The 23,510-nt window shown below is 41.5% G+C and overlaps 1 protein-coding gene and 1 pseudogene across 1 annotated transcript; both read right to left on the reverse strand.

Annotated features, from left to right (window-relative positions):
• Positions 1 to 1,659: 1,659 nt before the first annotated feature.
• LOC120018547 (heat shock protein beta-1-like) lies at positions 1,660 to 4,863 on the reverse strand. Its single transcript, XM_038961767.1, has 4 exons — positions 4,851 to 4,863; positions 4,334 to 4,711; positions 2,070 to 2,095; positions 1,660 to 1,740 (listed from the first exon to the last, which is right to left on the reverse strand). Exons 1-4 carry the CDS (start codon positions 4,861 to 4,863, stop codon positions 1,660 to 1,662), a joined length of 498 nt encoding a protein of 165 aa, XP_038817695.1.
• Positions 4,864 to 14,344: 9,481 nt separating this feature from the next.
• On the reverse strand, positions 14,345 to 22,316 carry LOC120018548 (annotated as a pseudogene).
• Positions 22,317 to 23,510: the final 1,194 nt, after the last annotated feature.

Here is a 23,510-nt window from a genome sequence, read left to right on the forward strand (position 1 = left end):
GTTCATTGGATCAGCCTAAAACCTTGCACGTACACTGCTGCCATCTAGTGGCCAAAATCTAAATTGCACCGGGGCTGGAATAATACATTATGGCCTTTCTCTTGCATTTCAAAGATGATGGTACAAAAAACATACAAAACAACTGTTGGTTTTTTCTTTGTATTATCTTTCACCAGATCTAATGTGTTATATTCTCCTACATTCCTTTCACATTTCCCCAAACTTCAAAGTGTTTCCTTTCAAATGGTACCAAGAAAATGCATATCCTTGCTTCAGGGCCTGACCTACAGGCAGTTAGATTTGGGTATGTCATTTTAGGCGAAAATTGAAAAAAAAGGTCAGATCCTTAAGAGGATTTATCCAACTTCAAGATTTGATGATCTGTTGTGAGGATTAATTTCCTCCTACTCAGATTTCTCTGGTTCATTTGGCCATGGAATATACAGTACCAGTCGAAGGTTTGGACACACCTACTCATTCAAGGGTTTTTCTTTATTTTTACTATTTTCTCCATTGCCTTGATGACAGCTTTGCACACTCTTGTGTTATTTCATAGTTTTGATGTCTTCACTATTATGTCTTCTATTATCTAGAAAATAGTCATGTGTCCAAACTTTTGACTGGTACTGTATATATTCTTCCACAAGGCAAAATAAAGACAAATAGTATGAATGACAAAATGTATTATTAATTCATATTAACATTTATAGACTTTGCTGTGTATTATTTATTAAAATAACCAGAATTTGCTGAAGTTTTTAAGAAACCTCCCTAAAACAGCACAGAGAACTATCTTTAGCCGCTCCTCTTCATATAATTCACTGGAAATGTCCACTATATTGAAAATACAATTTAAAAAGCACTGTACAGTATATATATTTGAAATCAGAAGATTGAAACATGAGACTGCAGAAATACTGATTTCCAGGTGGAAACTTATCTCCCAACTCACTTTCATACAGCATCAAGTGTACATACATGGTCATTTACAGTATATAAAAAAAGCGGGTCACACTTTATTTGGATAGTCCATCCGTAGATGCTCTACAGATGATCATGCTATCTACAAACTATTTGTTGATAAGCAACTGCTTTCTAAGGTTACAGTTGGGGTTGGGGTAAGGTTCAGAATAAGTGTTCGGGTAAGGGTTCGAGTTAGGGCTAGCGTAAGGGTAAGGATTAAGTTTAGGGTTAGGATAAAAGTTAAGGTTCGGGTTAGTAGATAGTTAGTTGAAATGTTACTAATAGTCTGTAAGCGCTTATCTCCAGTTGACCAATATCTACTGCAGATGATCTGTATGTTTGACTCTTCTTGCTATAATTGGTTGTTAGCTATTAGTCGCTAGTCCCAAACATCATCCCTGTTAATTATAAAGAAAATATCAGATGTCTGTCAGTTCTCCTGTCAGTTTTTCAAGAGAATAGAGAATAGAGAAAGGTTGGAGCTACAGCACCAATGAAATATATCAAAATGCAATTTTGCCAAAACAGGCCATTCAATGCATTGATTGACAGTAACTACAAGAAGTTACACTAACAATGCAAGTTAAGGTATAAAATACAAGCCACAGCAGAAGATGTCATGTGTTAGCCATGAATTGCACTTGAGAACTGGTGCCTGCAAAATTACACAATGTTGGAAGCTTACTCGTGGGGAGTTTACTTCTTGCTGATGGACATGGAGAGCCCTCCTTCCTGGACTGCTGGCATGGGCAGTGGGACCTTGACGCTGAGCATACCCTTTGGAGAGAGAGAGAGGAGATCACCTTCTCAGAGTCCACACCGGGGAGAATACTGCTGCCAGGAGACAGAACAAGTTTGTATCAGAGGAGAGTACTCTCATGTGACAGAAGTTATTATTGTCAATATTGGCATCCCAAATTGCACCCTATTCCCTATATACTGTAGTGTGCTTCTTTTGACCAAGACCTAAAGGGCTCTGGTCAAAAGTTGTGCACCATATAAGGAATAGTGTGCCATTTTGGACGTATCATTGCAATCAACACCCAAGGGATGTTACTTTAGCTTTACAGTTTTATAACTATTGAAATGTTCTGCTTTGTACACACTTGTACTCTTCTCTCTTCGTGCTTTCCTGTTGATATTACAGACACATTGGGGTTAGGAGTGTATCTTCGGTGTGTACAGTATGTGTATGACTCTCTGTGCACAGATTGAGTTCAGTCTACAGTTTATGCTTTAGAGTGCACCTGGCTGTATATTGTATGGGTATTGGGTTGTTATTTTGAAAGGCTTGACTCCCTCCTGAAGCTGCTCTGGGATACGTTTACCAACAAAGATGTGTCATTGACCCTTAACTATAGGCTGCAGTACTGTACGGGACTAAGAAATGTAGCATATCTTCTATCTTCGTCTATCCAGTAGGTAAGCAACTTTTTATTTGTTTTATTATACAAGAAAGATCAAAGCATAAACTGAACGACGACACGGATAATATAGAGCTGGTGGGATTTTCCATGCATCGGCAGAACAGAGAAGCTACATCTGGTAAGACGAGGGGCGGGGGTGTGTGTCTATTTGTCAATAACAGCTGGTGCGCAATGTCTAATATTAAAGAAGTCTCGAGGTATTGCTCGCCTGAGGTAGAGTACCTTATGATAAGCTGTAGACCACACTATCTATCACGAGAGTTCATCTATATTATTCGTAGCCATCTACTTACCACCACAAACCGATGCTGGCACTAAGACCGCACTCAACCAGCTGTATAAGGCCATAAGAAAACAAGAAAATGCTCACGCAGAAGCTGCACTCCTAGTGGCCGGGGACTTTAATGCAGGCAAACTTAAATCTGTTTTACCTCATTTCTACCAGCATGTCACATGTGCAACCAGAGGGAAAAAAGCTCCAGACCACCTTTACTCCACACACAGAGATGCATACAAAGCTCTCCCTCGCCCTCCATTTGGCAAATTTGACCATAATTCTATCATCCGGATTCCTGCTAACAATCAAAAACAAATTTAGGAAGTACCAGTGACTCGCTCAATAAGGAAGTGGTCAGATGACGCGGATGCTACGCTACAGGACTGTTTTGCTAGCACAGACTGGAATATGTTCCGGGATTCATCCAATGGCATTGAGGAGCATACCACCTCAGTCATTGGCTTCATCAATAAGTGCATTGATGACGTCGTCCCCACAGTGACCGTATGTACATATCCCAACCAGAAGCCATGAATTACGGGCAACAGCCACATCGAGCTAAAGGCTAGAGCTGCCGCTTTCAAGGAACAAGACACTAATTCGGACCCCTTTAAGAAATCCTGCTACGCCCTCAGACGAACCATCAAACAGGCAAAGCACCGGCTTTGATGCTCGTCGGATGTGGCAGGGCTTGAAAACTATTACGGACTACAAAGGGAAACCCAGCCGCGAGCTGCCCACACTGACAGTGTGGTGCCAGGACAACAACATCTCACTCAATGTGAGCAAGACAAAGGAATTGATCGTGGACTACAGGAAAAGGCGGGCCGAACAGGCCCCCATTAACATTGACGGGGCTGTAGTGGAGCGGGTCGAGAGTTTAAACTTCCTTGGTGTCCACACCACCAACGAACTATCATGGTCCAAACACAAGACAGTCATGAAGAGGGCACAACAACACCTTTTCCCCCTCAGGGGACCCCAGATCCTCAAAAATTTCTATAGCTTCACCATTGAGGGCATCCTGACCGGTTGCATCACCGCCTGGTATGGCAACTGCTCGGCATCTGACCGTAAGACTGTACAGAGAGTCGTGAGTACGGCCCAGTACATCACTGAGGCCAAGCTTCCTGCCATCCAGGACCTATATACTAGGCGGAGTCAGATGAAAGCCCAAAAAATTGTTGTCAAAGTCTCCAGTCACCCTAGTCATAGACTGTTCTCTCTGCTACCGCACGGTAAGCGGTACCCGGAGCGATAAGTCTAGGACCAAAAGGCTCCTTAATAGCTTCTACCCCCAAGCCATAAGACTCTTGAACAATTAATCAAATGGCTACCTGGATTATTGACATTGACTCGCCCCCTCCCACACACACATGTGTTTTTACATTGCTGCTACTCACTGTTTATTATCTATGCATAGTCACTTTATCCCTACCTACATGTACAAATTACCTTGACTAACCTGTACGCCCGCACATTGACTCGGTACCGGTACCCCCTGTATATAGCCTCGTTATTGTTATTTTATTCTTTTTTACTTGTATTTGGCACATGTGACAAATAACATTTGATTTGATTTGATCAATCTTGATTGCATGAGAATTGAGAGAGAAACATTGAATCATGTAAATCATCTAATTCAATAACATGAAGGAATACTGACCGATAATCTCTGTCACTCTATCCTTGGCCTTGACCATCAGCTCCTCAGGGGCGAACTGGTTGACGTCCAGGCTGATCCTCCAGGAGTCATGGGTCTGCTTCCTCTCAGACAGGCCAGATCTGAGCTGGCGGAACATTGTGCAGGCATAGGGGTTGCCCATTAGGCAGTAGAAGTAGAAGCCTACATCCACGGAGGAGCCTGGGGGGCACATGTAGCCGGGCCAGTGGGAGCCTGGCCAGTGGGACCACTTGTCTGGGATCTGGGGCATCCCGAAGGACTGGTCGAAGAGCCGTGTGCTGTGGTGCCAGTTGCGGAAGAGGTCAAAGTTTGGCTCCCGGAGCATAGTGAAAGGGACATGATTTAAACTATTTTCTTGGACTGTTAGGAAACAAAGACAAGCTCATGTGTCCAAAGACATATATGAGATATACTGTACCCACCACCCACCCTGGGAAAAATGACAAGTATCAGGACTATGGACATTAGAGGTAATTTACCTCTGCTGGGTGTGACATACTGAGGGCCCACATAGCACAAACTTAAATAACATACAGTACCTACTGCACAGACCTCATGGTACAAAAGCTACAGCGAACACGCCCATAGGATTACACTGCAAAAAACAGCGGTAGCAACAAAGGCTTGGCTTGAGCATTGCAAATAGTCATTTTATTTCCTGTTGTTGCACTTTTTGATCATGTAAATCATGCACTCTTTGATTGAAACGTGTAATTGTGTATTTCCTGTTTTGCTATCTATTGGTGGTTCTGGTTGGTTAGTATCCACACACTGAGAGAGAGAAACAGAGCACACCCAACAGAGACAGTAAACAGCTGTGAAGATTTGTCAAGACCTTGCAAATGAAAACAGATACTTTGAGAAGACTGTCTGTGTAATCTGCAGCTTTTCGCATTGAGTTTAAAAACAACATTTTTTTATTAAGAATCATGAAAAGCGGAACAGTGAAAACAGTCTACCAAGGAGTATAGCCGAGAAATGAGCTCTCTTCCGCAGTGGCAGTTCTGAAAGTGATGATTTAATTTGTTGGTTTAGGACTTGATTGCATGTCAGTGACACCAGCATGGTCTTTGTGTGAAAATCAACCTGGACCTTAACGTGTGTCTAGGCCAGGTTTTGCAAACCAGTCAGTTATACGAAGCTCAGAGAGAAAGAGACACGGGCAACATGACTGCTAGCATGATGGAGTTGTGAGTGACTTGGAAGAGACTGACAGAGTTGGGGATTCTGTAAGGGGTGCGTAATCGGTGGCAGGGAAGTCAGACGCAGGAGAGCAGAACTTGGTAATAGCCGGAGCAGTTTAATAGCAAAACTCACTGCATAAATACAACAAGATATTTGGGTACAAAAACCCGTCGCGCACCAATCAACACATGCACAAGCACTTACAATAAACAATCCCACACAAAGACATGGGGGGAACAGAGGGTTAAATACACAACAAATGATTGAGGGAATTGAAACCAGGTGTGAGGAAAAACAAGACAAAACACATGGAAAATGAAAAGTGGATCGATGATGGCTAGAAGACTGCCGAGCGCCGCCCGAACAAGGAGAGGACCCGACTTCGGCGGAAGTCGTGACAGGGATGGGAATGGACTCAGAAAACCAAGCCCATGATGGTGCTGACTGGGTTGTAACAGCTGTAGTGGCTTTAGCTGGGCCGGGGAGTCCCGCTGGGCCTCTGCATTGGCCTGGCTGGCTCAGCCTGTTGCTGAGGCTGTCATGGCAGATGTCGCTGGCAAGGGAGCAGAAAATGATCAGCTATACATCATACATTTCTCCCAAAGGAGACAGGCTGTGTTGGAGGGTTGGTGGTCTCTGGAGCACAAAGGGGAGGTGTGATCTACAATACACAGGTATGTACTTCACACTGGATTAGGGAGCTTGTTTTTTTTCATCAGTTACAAAACAACACATTTTCTGTTTCCTGTGTAGCCTATTTTATGTAAGGAATCACAACAATCAATTGTCAACTGAATTGTACCTCTATCAGTAGACCAGTGGATTTTTATATATAGTGTGGAGAAACAAGTCAGTTTTATGCATTCTATTTCTAAGGTGTGGTCCGATCAGAAACAGAGCACTACTGTGCTGTTGCTTGGCAACTGTTTCCACAGTAACCTTTGCTCAGAAACATTCCACTGTGGATTTCGAGGAGTGCCATGTACATCAATGGGAAAACAAACTGATCACAAAAAAGCCAACTAATGTGAAGAATGATTAAACATGGTCCAAAGTGATGTGCATGTTTCAATAAATTTATTTTTTATTTTGTTACAGCTCACATGGAGGCTGTGCATTTAGCATGTACCCCTAACACCTGTGCAGTAAGTCACTCACTTCAATACAGGGAAACTTAACCCCTGGAGTGTTTATTTTAGATAAAGGGACTGTGTGTCAATCCAAATCCCCTATCATAACACATATGACTAGTATGACAGCCCCTTGAGATAAATGGCTCTATAGTACACAGGACAAACACACCTATTTTTACCTCCTCTTGCTGAGGAGTGCATGACAGAGACGTATGGACTTCATATGTGCACCTCTTTCTTAACAAGAGTGAGCACACCTTTACATGCATTGTGTGACATCAACGTGACCGTTGAAAGAAAAAAAGCATAGGACAAATGGCATGTTTCATTGTGGTCGTTGGCAAGTGGTATTAGATCATTCTACAGAAATACACTATAATATGTCTGAAGCAAGCCTAATGTAGCCTCTGTATGAAGAACAATGGAGGAAAAAAACTGGCCTGAGGCACAATAGATGATACAGTTAGACAGAAGGGTGCCATCTAGTGGTATTTTACAAAGAAACAGGGACATTGAACATAAGGCCTATGACTATATGTCTGTCAATTTTGAATAAACAAACACTGAAAATCAAAGTAGACACATACCTTAGTACAATTGCCCACACCCCAAACATTTCTTCAAAACAGCATGGTTCTCAAAATGGTTCTCAGACACAGTCTCCATCAACTTCAGGTACAAAATCTCTTACCTAAACATGTCATAGGGGCGCTTTGATACTTTTGACCTGTCCCATCCTAATTAAGGTCCCAGGGGCCCAGATTCACAGGGGCCCAGATTCACAAAACGTTCTTAAGAAGACATTTCTTCTTAACTGCCTATACTTAAGAAGAAAGTTAAGCAAAGTTGCTATTCTTTAAAATGGTTCTTGGAAATGTTCTTGAGCTATTTCTCCTTAAGCAAAAAGTTAAGAAGAAATGTAGATTCTTGAACTAAAGTTATTGGAAATTCTAAGATAGCTAAGATAGTTTCAGTATTGATTATTTTAACCCAAGAACATGTTTTAGAACAGTAATCTCTAGGCAACCAATTTAGCTAGCTAGCTAGCAGTGGTAATCATGTTAGCATATTTATTATTGCGATTACTGTTCTAAAACATGTTCTTGGGTTTAAAATAATTAATACTGAAACTTTCAGATTAAGTTTGTGGGTGAATTAAGAAGACATTTCTCTTAAGAAGGTTTTGTGAATCTGGGCCCAGGTTCCTACCCTGTCACAATAATACAAGTGTTATTCCAGTTAGTTTTTTACAAAAACATGTGGATGGTGTCAGAGAGCCATACTTGAATAGCCTACTGTGCTATGACATGAGGGAATATCAATGTGAACAAATATGTGGCCATATTGTTGAAAATTATGTGGTATACTTCAGAATTTCAAAAGCACCAATGAAAAAAGCCAAACCGAAAACAGGTCTTTTGTCTTATTCACGTGTTCACATTGTCATATTATATAACTTTCATGTCAGCTGAGATGATTCAGAATAAGCTCCACTTTTTAGCTCCTCGCAATGCAGACTTTGTGTCGACATAACTTGTTTTTCACTCTTAAATCTGTATGTTGTCCTAAAAGCTGTGGTCAGGCTATTCTGACACATGTTCCACAAGTCCATTTGACATATTGATGGAGTTCTAGGTGTGATGTTACTCACTTCAATTTGTACAACAGTAAAAAAATATATAATAAAGCATTTAGTCCTACTGTTTTTTTTTTTTAACGGCTCCAGATTAAAGATTGCTTGCACTATAGGACGTTAATGTAACGGTGTTCCTCCTCCTCTTCATACGAAGAGGAGGAGTAGTGATTCGACCAACGTGCAGCGGGTTGTGAATACATAATGATTTATTAGAAAGACTAAGACAAACACGAAAAAAACACTTGATACTTTTACAAAACAACAAAACGAAGTAGACAGACCTGGACTACGAACTTACACGTAACGAAGAACGAACGAACAAGTACTGACTGCAAACAAAACGAACGATACAGTCCCGTATGGTGCAACAAACACAGCCACAGGAAACAATCACCCACAAACAAACAGTGAGAACAACCTACCTTAATATGACTCTCAATCAGAGGAAACGTCAAACACCTGCCTCTAATTGAGAGCCATACCAGGCAACCCAAAACCAACATAGAAACAGAAAACATAGACTGCCCACCCAAAACTCACGCCCTGACCAATAAACACATACCAAACAACAGAAAACAGGTCAGGAACGTGACAGTTAATAACACCTGCGTGCAAGAGTCAGCACATCCTGTTAGAGAGAGCCATACAGAGAACAAACAAGAATGTTCATTTGCTAACTTTAATTATCGTCAACATCAACTGTATGTAAGCATGCAAAAATGACTTCTTTAGAATGATAAATATTTGCATTGTAACAACCACATTTCAGTTGAGCACATAGGTGTAATATTTGGAGAAACACAGAGCTAACAGTACAAAAGGCATTCAGACTATTAAGAGTACTATAGTACAGTCATGAATAGACAATGAAACCTGCTAACAGACAGACACAAACATCATGCAGATGGGATAAGACAAAAGGAAAAAAACCTAACACATGGTTTGTACTGTAATTATATGATATACTGTATAAGGTTTATCACAAATCTTTCTAAAAGACTGTATCGGGGTGAGCTCTTTCATTTGGATCTTTCTTCAAATACATTACATTAATATTACATATTATGTGAAGATACAGCAAAGAGTTCTCTTTAAACAGGTCTGTCCTTTAATTTAAACAGGTCAATCAGAAAATTTAAAAAAACGAAATAAAAAATAGTTTGGGAGCAGGTTTACCAGCAGGCCTATGCAAATGTACCATCATCTTCAGTAAGGTCCTCCAACTCTCCTTCTACGCTTCCATCCAACTCTCCTACTCTGCTTGATTTCCTGCGGGCAACATATGTTTTATTGTCCCCAATGATGAAATCGGGGCAAGCGGGACAACTATGGATCGGTCTCTGTACAACTGAAATTCCACAATTTGAACAAGCATATCTCCTGTCCCATTTGAGATACAGTCATTATATTTTGTACATACATTGCCTTGCAAAAGTATTCAGACGCCTTGGATTTCGTCACATTTTATTTATTTTTAAGATTAATTAAATTAAATTACAAAAATATAGTTGTTGCATAAGTATTCAGCTCCCTGAGTCAATGCATGTTACAAACACCTTTGGAATCAATTACAGCTGTAAGTCTTCTTGGGTAAGTCTATAAGAGCTTTGCACACCTGGATTGTGCAATAGTTGCCCATTATTCTTGTCAAAACTCTTCATGCTCTTGCAAGATGTTGGGGGTCATGGCTAGACAGAAATGTGCAAGTCTTGCCATAGATTTTCAAGCAGACTTAAGTCAAAACTGTAACTTGGCCACTCAGGGACATTCACTGTCTTCTTGGTAAGAAACTCCAGTGTAGATTTGGCCTTGTGTAGTAAGTTTGCCGTGCGGTAGCAGAGAGAACAGTCTATGACTATGGTGGCTGGAGTTGTTGACAGTTTTTAGGACCTTCCTCCTTTTTAGGGCCTGGTATAGAGGTCCTGGATGGCAGGAAGCTTGGCCCCAGTGATGTAGTGGGCCTTACGCACTACCCTCTGTAGGTCCTTGCGGTCGGAGGCCGAGCAGTTGCCATACCAGGCAGTGATGCAACCAGTCAGGATGCTCTCGATAGTGCAGCTGTAGAGCCTTTTGAGGATCTGAGGACCCATGATAAATCTCTTCAGTCTCCAGAGGGGAATAGGTTTTGTCGTGCCCTCTTCACGACTGTCTTGGCATGAATGGACCATGTTAGTTTGTTGGTGATGTGGACACCAAGGAACTTGAAGCTCTCAACCTGCTCCACTACAGCCCTGTCGATGAGAATGGGGTCACGCTCGGTCCACAATCATCTCCTTTGTCTTGAGCACGTTGAGTGAGAGGTTGTTGTCCGGGCACCACTGTTGTGTCATCGGCAAACTTAATGACGGTGTTGGAGTTGTGCCTGGCCGTGCATTCATGGGTGAACAGGGAGTACAGGAGGGGACTGAGCACGCACCCTTGAGGGGCCCCAGTGTTGAGGATCAGCGTGGCGGATGTGTTGTTACCACCTGGGGGCGGCCTGTCAGGAAGTCCAGGATCCAGTTGCAGAGGGAGGTGTTTAGTCCCAGTGTCCTTAGCTTATTGATGAGCTTTGAGGGCACTATGGTGTTGAACAATGAGTTGTAGTCAATGAAAGCATTCTCACATAGGTGTTCCTTTTGTTCAGGTGGGAAAGGGCAGTGTGGAGTGCAATAAATCTGTGAATCTGTTAGGGCGGTACGCAAATTGGAGTGTGTCTAGGGTTTCTGGGATAATGATGCTGATGTGAGCCATCACCAGCCTTTCAAAGCACTTCATGGCTACAGACATGAGTGCTACGGGTTGGTAGTCATTTAGGCAGGTTACCTTAGTGTTCTTGGGCACAGGGACTATGGTGGTCTGCTTGTTGGTATTACAGACTCGGACAGGTTGGTATTACAGACTCGGACAGGAAGAGGTTGAAAATGTCAGTTTAGACACTTGCCAGTTGGTGGTCCGTAATAGTTTTCAAGCCCTGCAACATCCGACGAGCGTCGGAGCCGGTGTAGTACGATTCGATCTTAGTCCTGTATTGACACTTTGCAGTTCGCCGGAGGGCATAGCGGGATTTCTTATAAGCTTCCGGGTTAAAGTCCCGCTCCTTGAAAGTGGCAGCTCTAGCCATTAGCTCAGTGCGGATGTGTCCTGTAATCCATGGCTTCTGGTTGGGGTATGTACATACGGTCACTGTGGGGACGATGTCATCAATGCACTTATTGATGAAGCCAATGACTGATGTGGTGTACTTCTCAATGCCATAGGAAGAATCCCGGAACATATTCCAGTCTGTGCTAGTAAAACAGTCCTGTAGCTTAGCATCTGCTTCATCTGACCACTTTTTTATTGACCGAGTCACTGGTGCTTCCTGCATACATTTTTGCTTGTAAGCAGGAATCGGGAGGACCTCCGTCCTCTTTTTCTCCGTCGTCTCTTCACGCAAATGACGGGGATTTTGGCCTGTTCCCGGGAAAGCAGTATGCCGTTCACGTCGGGCTCGTCGGACTCGTTGAAGGAAAAAAAAGCTTCTGCCAGTTCGTGGTGAGTAACCGCTGTTCTGATGTCCATAAGTTATTTTAAATCATAAGAGACGGTAGCAGCAACATTATGTACAAACGTTTAAAAATAAGACACATACAACGCAAACAATTTGACATAAAAACACAATCGGTTAGGAGCACGTAAAACGTCAGCCATCTTCTCCGGCACCGTCAATCACAGTTGATGTCCTAATGAAAGGTGAATTCCTCTCCCAGTCTCTGGTGTACAGCAAACTGAAGTAGGTTTTCCTCTAGGATTTTGCCTGTGCTTAGCTCTATCCCATTTCTTTTTGTCATGAAAAACTCCCCAGTATTTGCCAAGCATACCCATACCATGAGGCAGCCACCACCATGCATGAAAATAAGGAGCCAGTTACTCAGTGATGTGTTGTGTTGGATTTGCCACAAACATAAGGCTTTGCAGTATTACTTTAATACCTTGTTAAAACCAAGATGCAAGTTTTTATCATTTAGGTAAGTATTGTGGAGTACTACGATGTTGTTGATCCATCCTCAGTTTTCTGCCATCACAGACACTGAACTCTGTAGCTGTTTTAAAATCACCAATGGTCTTATGGTAATATCTCTGAGCAGTTTCATTCCTGTCCGAAAGCTCAGTTCAGAAGGACGACTATACCTTTGATGTGTCTGGGTGGTTTAATATATAATCCACAGCATAATTATTAACTTTACCATGCTTAAAGAGATATTCAATGTCTGATTTGTTATTGTAACAATTACTGCCCTTCTTTATGAGGCTTTCAAAAAGCTTTCTGGTCTTTGTAGTTTTATCTGTGCTTGAAATGTAATACTTGACTGAGGGACCTTACAGATGGTGTATGTATGGGGGACAGAGGAAAGGTTAGTCATTCAAAAATCATGTAAACCCCTATTATTTTAAACAGAGTGAGTCCTTGTAACTTATTATGTGATTTGTTAAGCAATATTTCACTCCTGAACTAATTTAGGCTTGCCTAAAAATGGACTGAATACTTATGCAACGACTATATTTTAGTTATGTAATATATACAGTATATATAATTTTCTTCCACTTTGACATTACATTACTCATGCTGCCAAACATACCCTCGTAAAACTGACTATACTACCGATCCTCGACTTCGGCGATGTCATTTACAAAATAGCCTCCAACACTCTGCTCAACAAATTGGATGCAGTCTATCACAGTGCCATCCGTTTTGTCACCAAAGCCTCATATACTACCCACCACTGCGACCTGTACGCTCTCGTTGGCTGGCCCTCGCTTCATACTCGTCGCCAAACCCACTGGCTACAGGTCATCTATAAGTCTTTGCTAGGTAAAGTTCTCAGTCTTCTCAGTTCACTGCTCCAGCAGGTATATTTCACTGGTCACCCCCAAAGCCAATTCCTCCTTTGGCCTTTCCTTCCAGTTCTCTGCTGCCAATGACTGGAACGAACTGCAAAAATCACTGAAGCTGGAGATTCATATCTCCCTCACTAACTTCAAGCACCAGTTGTCAGAGCAGCTCACAGATCATTGCACCTGTACATAGCCCATCTGTAAATAGCCCATCCAACTACCTCATCCCCATACTGTATTTATTTAGCTCCTTTGCACCCCAGTATCTCTACTTGCACATTCATCTTCTGCACATCTATCACTCCAGTGTTTAATTGCTATATCGTAATTACCTCGCCACTTTGGCCTATTTTATTGCCTTACCTCCCTTACCTCATTTGCACACACTGTATATATACTTTTTCTACTGTATGTTTGTTTATTCCATGTGTAACTCTGTGTTGTTGTATGTGTCTAACTGCTTTGCTTTATCTTGGCTAGGTCGCAGTTGTAAATGAGAACTTGTTCTCAACTAGCCTACCTGGTTAAATAAAGGTGAAATAAAATCAAATAAAAAACAGTATTTTGTGTAGATTGTTGACAAAAAATGACAATTAAATCCATTTTAATCCCAATTTGTAACACAATAAAATGTGAAGAAATCCAAGGGGTCTGAATACTTTTGCAATTTGCAAGGCATCTCCTCATGAGCAACACGTGTTCCATAAAGACCTACCAGCTTAGCCCACTACAATTTCCAGAAATTATACTTTTTGTCCCCCAGCAAGTTTTGAACAAGCATATCTCCTGTCCCTTTTGAGCTGCAGTCATTACATTTTGTACATATTAGCATCTCCTCATGATCCTGTTTTATATCAATGCATCTCCCTATCAGGCAGTGGAGCCCGTTCTCTGACATCCCATCCATTGTGAGCTATCAAGTTTTGATTTCCAAGGGAAAAAAGACTTGATTGTTTTTTATCTTTCTCATTAATCCACGCAACAAACGTGAATAATTGGCACTCATTGGCCCAATGGGGGTGCTGCATAATTTGTGGGGGACAACATGTTTACTCTTGTCTTGTTATTGTGTGTTGTTAAAGGCAACTAGAAGGGGGAAGGGTCATGACAAGAAGAACACTGCATTAAATGCCATGCATGTCAGGAACAGCATTACCCATCAAGTCCAATACACATAAACTCTCAGCAGCGATAGTGCTGAGACCATAGAAAACAATCACATAGAGTAGAATGACAGTGATCAAACCCCAGAAGAAACCCTGTTAGCACAAGACTAAGGTTGCGTCCCAATTCCAAATTGCACCATATTCTCTATATAGTGTGTACTACTTTGACCAGGACTCTTACCTCAACGAAGGATGAACCTTGGATTCCAAACTCCCCCAAGAGTCTCTGCAACAGGTAACAGATAGACAAGAACAGGACAATATCAGCAAATATGTGCTTGTTAAAGACTGTACGTCAATACAATTTAATCATTAAGTTACATTACATGATGGAGATAGATAAACAACACATATCACAATATTCCAAAATACAATCATGGGAAAACAGTTTGGAAAGCAAATGGCTATTGCTGTAAACAGAAGTCAAAGACAATACTATAATCTGCCTTTTAGTTATCAAAATTCTCTACTTAATTGAGAGAACAGTATAGCCTATCTTCTTGGCGCCAGCGGAGAGTATCGGCCATATGCGTTGAGACAACGCATTATCAATGACCCAAACCCAGCTCATTTAATCCCTACCATTGTGTCGCTGAGTTGTCATAATGCTTCAGCAAATGTACATTATACCAGGGGTGTTTGAAGACAACATATAGGTAACCTAATTTATGTCCCTCTTACTGCCCTGAATGCCTCTGCTGATCTTACAGCTATTGTATGCAGTAATCATATGCCTATGAACCAGAGTTATACTGGTAGCACTGAGGTGGTGTGCTCTAGCAGGAAGTCCACTGTGTGCAGCTCACACTGCACTAACATAAATAACTCAAGCATGTCTACCTCTGCTAAGCTTCCCAGTAAAGCAAGAAAAACAATCAAGAATCCCAGAAAAGTGCTACAAATAGCCCACGTTAACATGTAGTTTAAGAAAGAAGGTTCATGAAATCAATAATTTGCTTGTAACAGATGACATTCATATTCTGACAATCTCTGAAACTCACTTAGATAATACCTTTGATGATACAGTGGTAGTAATACATGGTTATAACAGAAATGCCAATGGTGGAGGTGTGGCTGTTTGTATTCAGAACAACATTCCTGTAAAGCTTAGAGAGGATCTCATGTTAAGCAGGTTAATCTGCCTCATCTAAAGCCTATTCTGGTGGGAAGCTGCTATAGACCACCAAGTATTAAGTGTTAACAGTCAGTACCTGGATAATATGTGTGAAATGCTTGATAATGTATGTGATATCAATAGAGAAGTATATTTTCTGGGTGATTTAAATATTAAATGGTTTTCATCAGGCTGCCCACTCAAGAGAAATAAACTAGTGCCTGCAACCTGGTTCAGGCTATCAATCACCCTACCAGGGTAGTTACAAACAGCACAGGAATTAAATCCTCAACATGTATTGATTACATCTTTACTAATGCTGCAGAAAACTGTTTGAAAGCAGTATCCAAATCCATCGGATGTAGTGATCACAATATAGTAGCCATATCTAGGAAAACCAAAGTTCCAAAGGCTGGGCCTAATATAGTATATAAGGTCATACAATAAGTTTTGTAGCGATTCCTATGTTGTTGATAAAGAATATTTATTGGTCCGTGGTGTGTAATGAGGAGCAACCAGATGCTGCACTTGACACATTTATAAAATTGCTTATCCCAGTTACTAATAAGTATACACCCAATAAAAAAATGAATGTAAAAACAGTTATATCCCTGTGGATTGATGAGGAATTGAAAAACTGTATGGTTGAGAGGGAAGGGGCAAAGTAAATGGGAAATATGTCTGGCTGTACAACCGATTGGCAAACGGACTGCAAATTGAGAAATCATGTGACTAAATTGAATTAAAAGAAGAAACTACACGATGAAACAAATATAAATGACATAAAGAATGACAGCAAAAAGCTTTGGAGCACCTTAAATGACATTTTGGGCAGAAAGGCAAACTCCTCTCCATCATTCATTGAATCAGATGGCTCATTCATCACAAAACCCACTGATATTGCCAACTACTTTAATGATTTTTTTCATTGGCAAGATTAGCAAATTTAGGCAGCAACAAGCAGCAGCAAACGCTGACACTATACAGCCAAGTATATCTGACCAAACTATACAAGTGATTGTTGTCTATCAACAATCTGACAACTGACAACTTGGATGGAAAATTACTGAGGATAATAGCAGATGATATTTTCACATCTTGTCACGATCGTTTGAATGATTGGACCAAGGCGCAGCGTGCGTAGAATTCCACATGTTTAATAAATAAGAAACTCACCAAACAAAACAAAAGAAACCGAAACGTGACGTTCTGGGCTGCTCACAGGCATCTACACAAAAACAAGATCCCACAAACAACAGGTGGGAAAAGGCTGCCTAAATATGATCCCCAATCAGAGACAACGATAGACAGCTGCCTCTGATTGGGAACCATACCAGGCCAACAAAGAAATAGAAAACATAGATTGCCCACCCTAGTCACACCCTGACCTAACCAAATAGAGAAATAAAAAGGCTCTCTAAGGTCAGGGCGTGACACATCTTCAATTTAAGCTTACTAGAAAGTGTGTGCCCTCAGGACTGAAGGGAAGCAAAAGTTATTCCCCTACCTATGGACAGTAAAGCCCCCTTCACTGGCTCAAATAGCCAACCAATTAGCCTATACCAACCCTTTGTAAACTTTTGGAAAAAATAGTGTTTGACCAGATACAAGGCTATTTTACAGTAAACAAATTGACAAGGTCAGCACGCTTATAGAGAAGGACATTCAACTAGCACAGCACTTACACAAATGACTGATGATTGGCTGAGAGAAATTTATGATAAAAAGATTGGGGGCTGTTTTGTTAGACATCAGTGCGGCTTTTGACATTATCGATCACAGTCTATTGCTGGTAAAATGTATGTGTTATGGCTTTACACCCTCTACTATATTGTGGATAAAGAGTTATCTGTCTAACAGAAGACAGAGGGTGTACTTTAATGGAAGCCTCTCCAACAAAATCTAGGTAGAATCAGGAATTCCCCAGGGCAGCTGTCTGGGCCTCTTACTTTTTTCAATCTTTACTAATGACATGCCGCTGGCTTTGAGTAAAGCAAGGAATAAGTTAGTCCAACATATTTCAAAAACTAAAATCATTGTATTTGGGACAAATCATTAATTAAACCCTAAACCTCAACTAAATCTTGTAATGAATAATGTGGTAATTGAGCAAGTTGAGGAGACTAAACTGCTTGGAGTAATCCTGGATTGTAAACTGTCATGGTCAAAACATATTGATACAACAGTAGCTAGGATGGGGAGAGGTCTGTTCATAATAAAGTGTTGCTCTGCCTTAACAACACTATCAACAAGGCAGGTCCTACAGGCCGTAGTTTTGTCGCACCTGAACTAATGTTCAGTCGTGTGGTCAGATGCCACAAAGAGGGACTTAGGAAAATTGCAATTGGCTCAGAACAGGGCAGCACGGCTGGCCCTTGTATGTACAAAGAGAGCTAACATGAATAATATGCATGTCAATCTCTCCTGGCTCAAAGTGGAGGAGAGATTGAGTACTACATAGAGCCATGACTACAGTACATGGAGCTCTATTCCACATCAAGTAACTCATGCAGCAGTAAAATTAGATAAGAATACACCTTATGGAACAGCGGGGACTGTGAAGCTACACAAACATAGGCACAGACACATGCATACAAACACACGATAACATACGCACTATACACACAAGTACATGGATTTTGGTTATAGATATGTGGTAGTAGAGTAGAGGCCTGAGGGCACACACTTAATGAGGCCCTGGTCAAAAGTAGTGCACTATATTGGGAATAGGGTGCCATTTAGGACAGAGCAATACTCTATCAATTTGCCTTATGATTTAACTTTTCCCTGACCTTGTGTCTTGACCTGGAAAACTCTGGGCACTCAAGTTTTTCCTGTTGTAGGTCCCAGACTTTTCCCCTTATTAAGACACAGATGTTCAGGAAAAACTCCAGTCCCTATTTGTGATAGATGAGTAATTAAGTAAGTCTTGTCCGAGCCAGAACGGCTCATAGGGCAGGAGCCTATCTCCTGTACATCCCCTGGACAGGACACTAGTGAACTGACTCACCACAGCAGACAGACTGGGGATGAGTTTGATAGAGTTCTGGACCTCCTCCTCAGTGACCTCCACCACGGTGCAGTGTTCCTCCTCCAGGGGTAGAAGGTCAGTGCCATCCTCCGTCACCCACGGGTGCTCCTGGCAACACACAGGACAGGGAGGACAATAGTGACACAACACATGAGACAGCTCTACTGGGACAACTCTACTACTGTAATATTTCATCATTTGAAATGTCAAAGATGGTTTCATGAAGGACTGTTTTTTTTAAAGCACCATTGAAGGTCTAGCTCTGCCCGCTTTCACCTTGATTTCAGGAATGGTGATCCTTGTATAAGGATTTTTATCCAGCATCCTTACAATAAGATCCTTCAACTCCTTGCATACTTCCGGCCTGTGGTACCAAAGAGTGACTGAGAGGAATACCCACCAAACCATCTACAGTACAGTAACTAGAGTATCAGTGAATGGCTAAGAACAATAAAACAATACGATTACTATGTTATTATCACGTGCTATTACATGCCATATTGTGAAGTTCTACCCATATTTTAGAGAGGTGTACATAGTGCAGACTAAATATTTGGACATTGCTTTTACATGGTAAATAGTGTCCCTTACTGGAACTCACATGTCTGGGAACTCCACAGGCCTGTTCCTGATCTTATTGTGCAGGCCAATGCTGTTTTCATCGATGAAAGGGCACTGAGATAGGAAGATAGTGAAGAAAAAAACATTAAAATGTTGCTATAAAGAGATAGGCTACATGCATACACATGCTGTCTGTTTCCCACATAAAGCATTCAATTGATTTATTTTAAAAGCATTATTACGTGAGATGCATCGGTTGATCGAACAATATTTGTAGTCATCAGCATAATGGACACAGTAAATCAGATGAGAAACCAGCAGGCCAAAACAATCCATGGCAGAATACCGTACATTATGATAATAACAGAACCTACCTTCCCATAGACAAAGCAGTACAGGGTGACTCCCATGGCCCACACATCCAAGGCCTAACAAACATGAACATTCACCATTACTTTACAAAGAGAGCTTGCTGTATATTTTACAGTACAGTAAAATTTTGACCTTTGATACCAAGTACTTTTCTAATTATTTTTGATACCAGTCAATACAATACATTTTCATGCCGTGAATTAAATTTCTACGATATAATCAAAGATTAATTATCTAATTAGATAAATTAGCGATTAGTGTCTAACCTTGCCAGTAAAGCTCTGTTCATGGTCAGTCATCATCTCGGGGGCCATGAAGGCTGGAGTCCCTGCTGAGCTGGACAGGAGAGCATCACTCCCCTCAAACTGGTTACTGACACCAAAGTCTGCAATCTTCACATGCCCATTGTCTCCCAGCAACAGGTTGGAAGGCTTGATGTCTCTGTGGATGATCTTCTGGTAGTGCACTGGCAGGAAGAGGTACCAGGGAAAAATGACAGGAGACACTGATTTAGCTCTTTTTTTTTTTATCAACTTTTATACGTCTATGAACAGCATTGACCGAGTGATTTAGGTCTTGATATTCAGCTGTCAAAGCACCAATTGATCCTGTCTTTTCAGAACATATCTGACTAGTGACTTTTAAACCAATGTTTTTGCTAAAGCGTGAGCAGGGTTAACAGCATGCTGCAGGTCTCTGAGCAGAAGGCTAGTAGGTCTTACGTCCCAAATGGCACTCTATTCCCTATTTAGTGCACTACTTTTGACCATGGCCCATAGGGCTCGGGTCAAAAGTAGTGCACTATATAGGGAATAGGATGCCATTTGGGATGAAATCCAGGTGGCGGACTCACAGTATTCAATCCCAGGGTGATGTCTCTGAAGTAGAAGCGGGCTTGTCCCTCTGTGAAGGGAGGGTCTGAGGGCACCTCCATCACTGGGCTAGGGCCAAGGAAAAGCAACAGAGACAGGCAAAGGTAATCAAGCATCACCACCATAATATTCCAAACAGTAAAAATGCCTGAACCTTGTCATTGTTATCTTATGTCCCTTAACAATGGATATCTTATATTCACAAAATTCAGTAACTGGATGAGTTATATATTAATAACTAAATTCATCCTTTCAGTGTTATATATAATAATAATATAAGCCATTTAGCAGACGCTTTTAGCCAAAGTGAATTACAGTCATGCATGCATACATTTTGCAAATGGGTGGTCCCGTGAATCAAACCCACTACCCTGGTGTTACAAGTGCCATGCTCTACCAGCTGAGCTACAAAGGACCAGTGTTATAATGTAATGCAATACAGTATATTTCAGAAAGGGGTAAAACTTACCCTTTTGGCATTAACCCAAAGGCTAGAAAATAAACAAACAGAGAATGAAAGGACTAGTCAGAGCTCACATTAGTTTCTATGTAATTAACAAACTGGATAGACTGTATTATAGTCTACAAACTATGGACCTAGTACAAGGAGATACAACAGAAAACATACATTTACCACATAACACCTTATTTCACCATTTAGTGCACTGAGATGAATGCATACTTACCCATGTGGAGATTATCTTCAGCAGGATCATCAAGAACCTACAATTGGAAAGTGTAAATCGATTAAATTAATGCAACTACATGTAATAGTAGAACCTTTTAAATCTTCCACTTATGTATGTCATTGTGTTCACCTCCACCAAATTGACAATGTTAAGGTGGTCTAGTTTCTTCAGGATGGCGATCTCCTGGTAGACTCTCTCCAGTGGCCCCAGGGGTTTGGGTGGCAGTCCCTGTTCTGTGCTGGCTCCTCGAGGAGGGGGACGCCCTATAACCAACCACAATTATATATAGTGATATACTGTATATAGTGGTGAGCATCACCAGTTAATGTTCATATCGGTAATAAATAACATACTAAAGACTTAAAAGGAAAAATTACACCTACGAGGAAATCCACACATCTTCATCAACTTCTTTTTTGAAAAAACTTTCATTGCCTATGAAAGGAAAGACATGATCAGATTGCTCCTATGGTATAAGAGCCAATCAGGCCAAAACAGAGAGTTGAGTAACTGTACATTTCTCTGCTTCCACAAAGGGGATGATAATGAATGGAATGTGCAGAGCTGAAAAGATGCTTACATAGTATTGTTCATCATCTTCATTGTAAGCTAATCTCACCACCCCATATAAGCCCTACAATAGAAAAAGAAGAGAGTCTGACAGCATCCTTTTTACTTATTACACAAGAATGTTTTATGACATTTTTTTTTCTCTTGTCAGACAAATTCAGCATCTAGTTTTGATATACAGTTTTGTATCAGACTGAGTATTCTAACTTTTCTTTTCTTACCTTTCCAATCTCATCCTTCAACTTGTATTGGTTGAGCTCGATACAATTCTAGGGAGAAACAAAGTGAAGGGTATTTAGTGGTGGGATATTGCACATTGACTACACATTATTTAGGCTCATGCCTATTTATTTTGAGACTTCATAGATGAATCCCAAATGGAACCCTATCCCCCATATACTGCGTCCTGAATGGCACCCTATTCCCTTATGGGCCCTTGTCAAAAGTAGTACACTATATAAGGAATAGGGTGCCATTTGGGACACAGGCCTGACCTCCATTTGGGATGCATCCTTGATCTCTGACCTGGGAATCTGAGATGGACACCCGCTTGGACTCGATGGTGGGCTGTCGAGCCTCTCGCAGCTGGGTCGATCGCTCCTGCAATGATAGCTTCCTGTCTGACAATGACAGCTTCCGGCGCGCTGGTGCAGGGGGCCTTCGGTGACCGTTGGGAGGGTCATCCGGTTGGATACCACGCTCATGGCGGCCACCATGTCGGCCAGCTCTGCATTGTGCTCAGAGTCCAGCTCTGCCAGTCCATCAGTGTCTTCACTCATGGCTGTCCCTGTCCTTGTCCCATGTCCCGGTTAAATCACAGATAATTGCATTGAGGACATACTTAAATGCATTGTACAGCCTTACCCCAATTCATGGACAAACGATCCATAGGTATCAGCCTACTCAATGACACCAGCAGATTACAATTCTGAAGAGTTTACACAAATATTAGCGTCGTAGCACTTACAGTTGAAGTCGGGAGTTTACATACACTTAGGTTGGAGTCATTAAAACTCATTTTTCATCCACTCCACAAATTTCTTGTTAACAAACTATAGTTTTGGCAAGTCGGTTAGGACATCTACTTTGTGCATGACACAAGTAATTTTTCCAATAATTGTTTACAGACAGATTATTTCACTTATAATTCACTGTATCACAATTCCAGTGGGTCAGAAGTTTACATACACTAAGTTGACTGGGCCTTTAAACAGCTTGGAAAATTCCAGTAAATTATGTCTTGGCCTTAGAAGCTTCTAATAGGCTAAATGACATCATTTGAGTCAATTGGAGGTGTACCTGTGGATGTATTTCAAGGCCTACCCTCAAACTCAGTGCCTCTTCGCTTGACACCAACAAACTAACATGGTCCAAGCACACCAAGACAGTCATGAAGAGGGCACGACAAAACCTATTCCCCCTCAGGAGACTAAAAAGATTTGTCATGGGTCCTCAGATCCTCAAAAGGTTCTACAGCTGCACCATCGAGAGCGTCATGACTGGTTGCATCACTGCCTGGTATGGCAACTGCTCGGCCTCCGACCGCAAGGCACTACAGAGGGTAGTGCGTACGCCCCATTACATTACCGGGGCCAAGCTTCCTGCTATCCAGGACCTTTATACCAGGCGGTGTCAGAGGAAGGCCCTAAAATTGTCAAAGACTCCAGCCACTCTAGTCATAGACTGTTCTATCTGCTACCACATGGCAAGTGGTACCAGAGTGCCAAGTCTAGTCTCCTGAACATCTAATCAAATGGCTACCCAGACTATTTGCATTTCCCCCCCCCCCCTCTTTTACACTGCTGCTACTCTCTGTTGTTATCATCTATGCATAGTCACTTTAATAACTCTACCTACATGTACATACTACCTCAACTAACCGGTGCCCACGCATATTGACTCTGTACTGGTACCCCCCTCTATATAGTCTCGCTATTGTTGTTTTACTGCTGCTCTTAATTACTTGTTACTTT

This window comes from Salvelinus namaycush, chromosome 23, assembly GCF_016432855.1.
Source record: "Salvelinus namaycush isolate Seneca chromosome 23, SaNama_1.0, whole genome shotgun sequence".
Classification (NCBI taxonomy): Eukaryota; Metazoa; Chordata; class Actinopteri; order Salmoniformes; family Salmonidae; genus Salvelinus; species Salvelinus namaycush.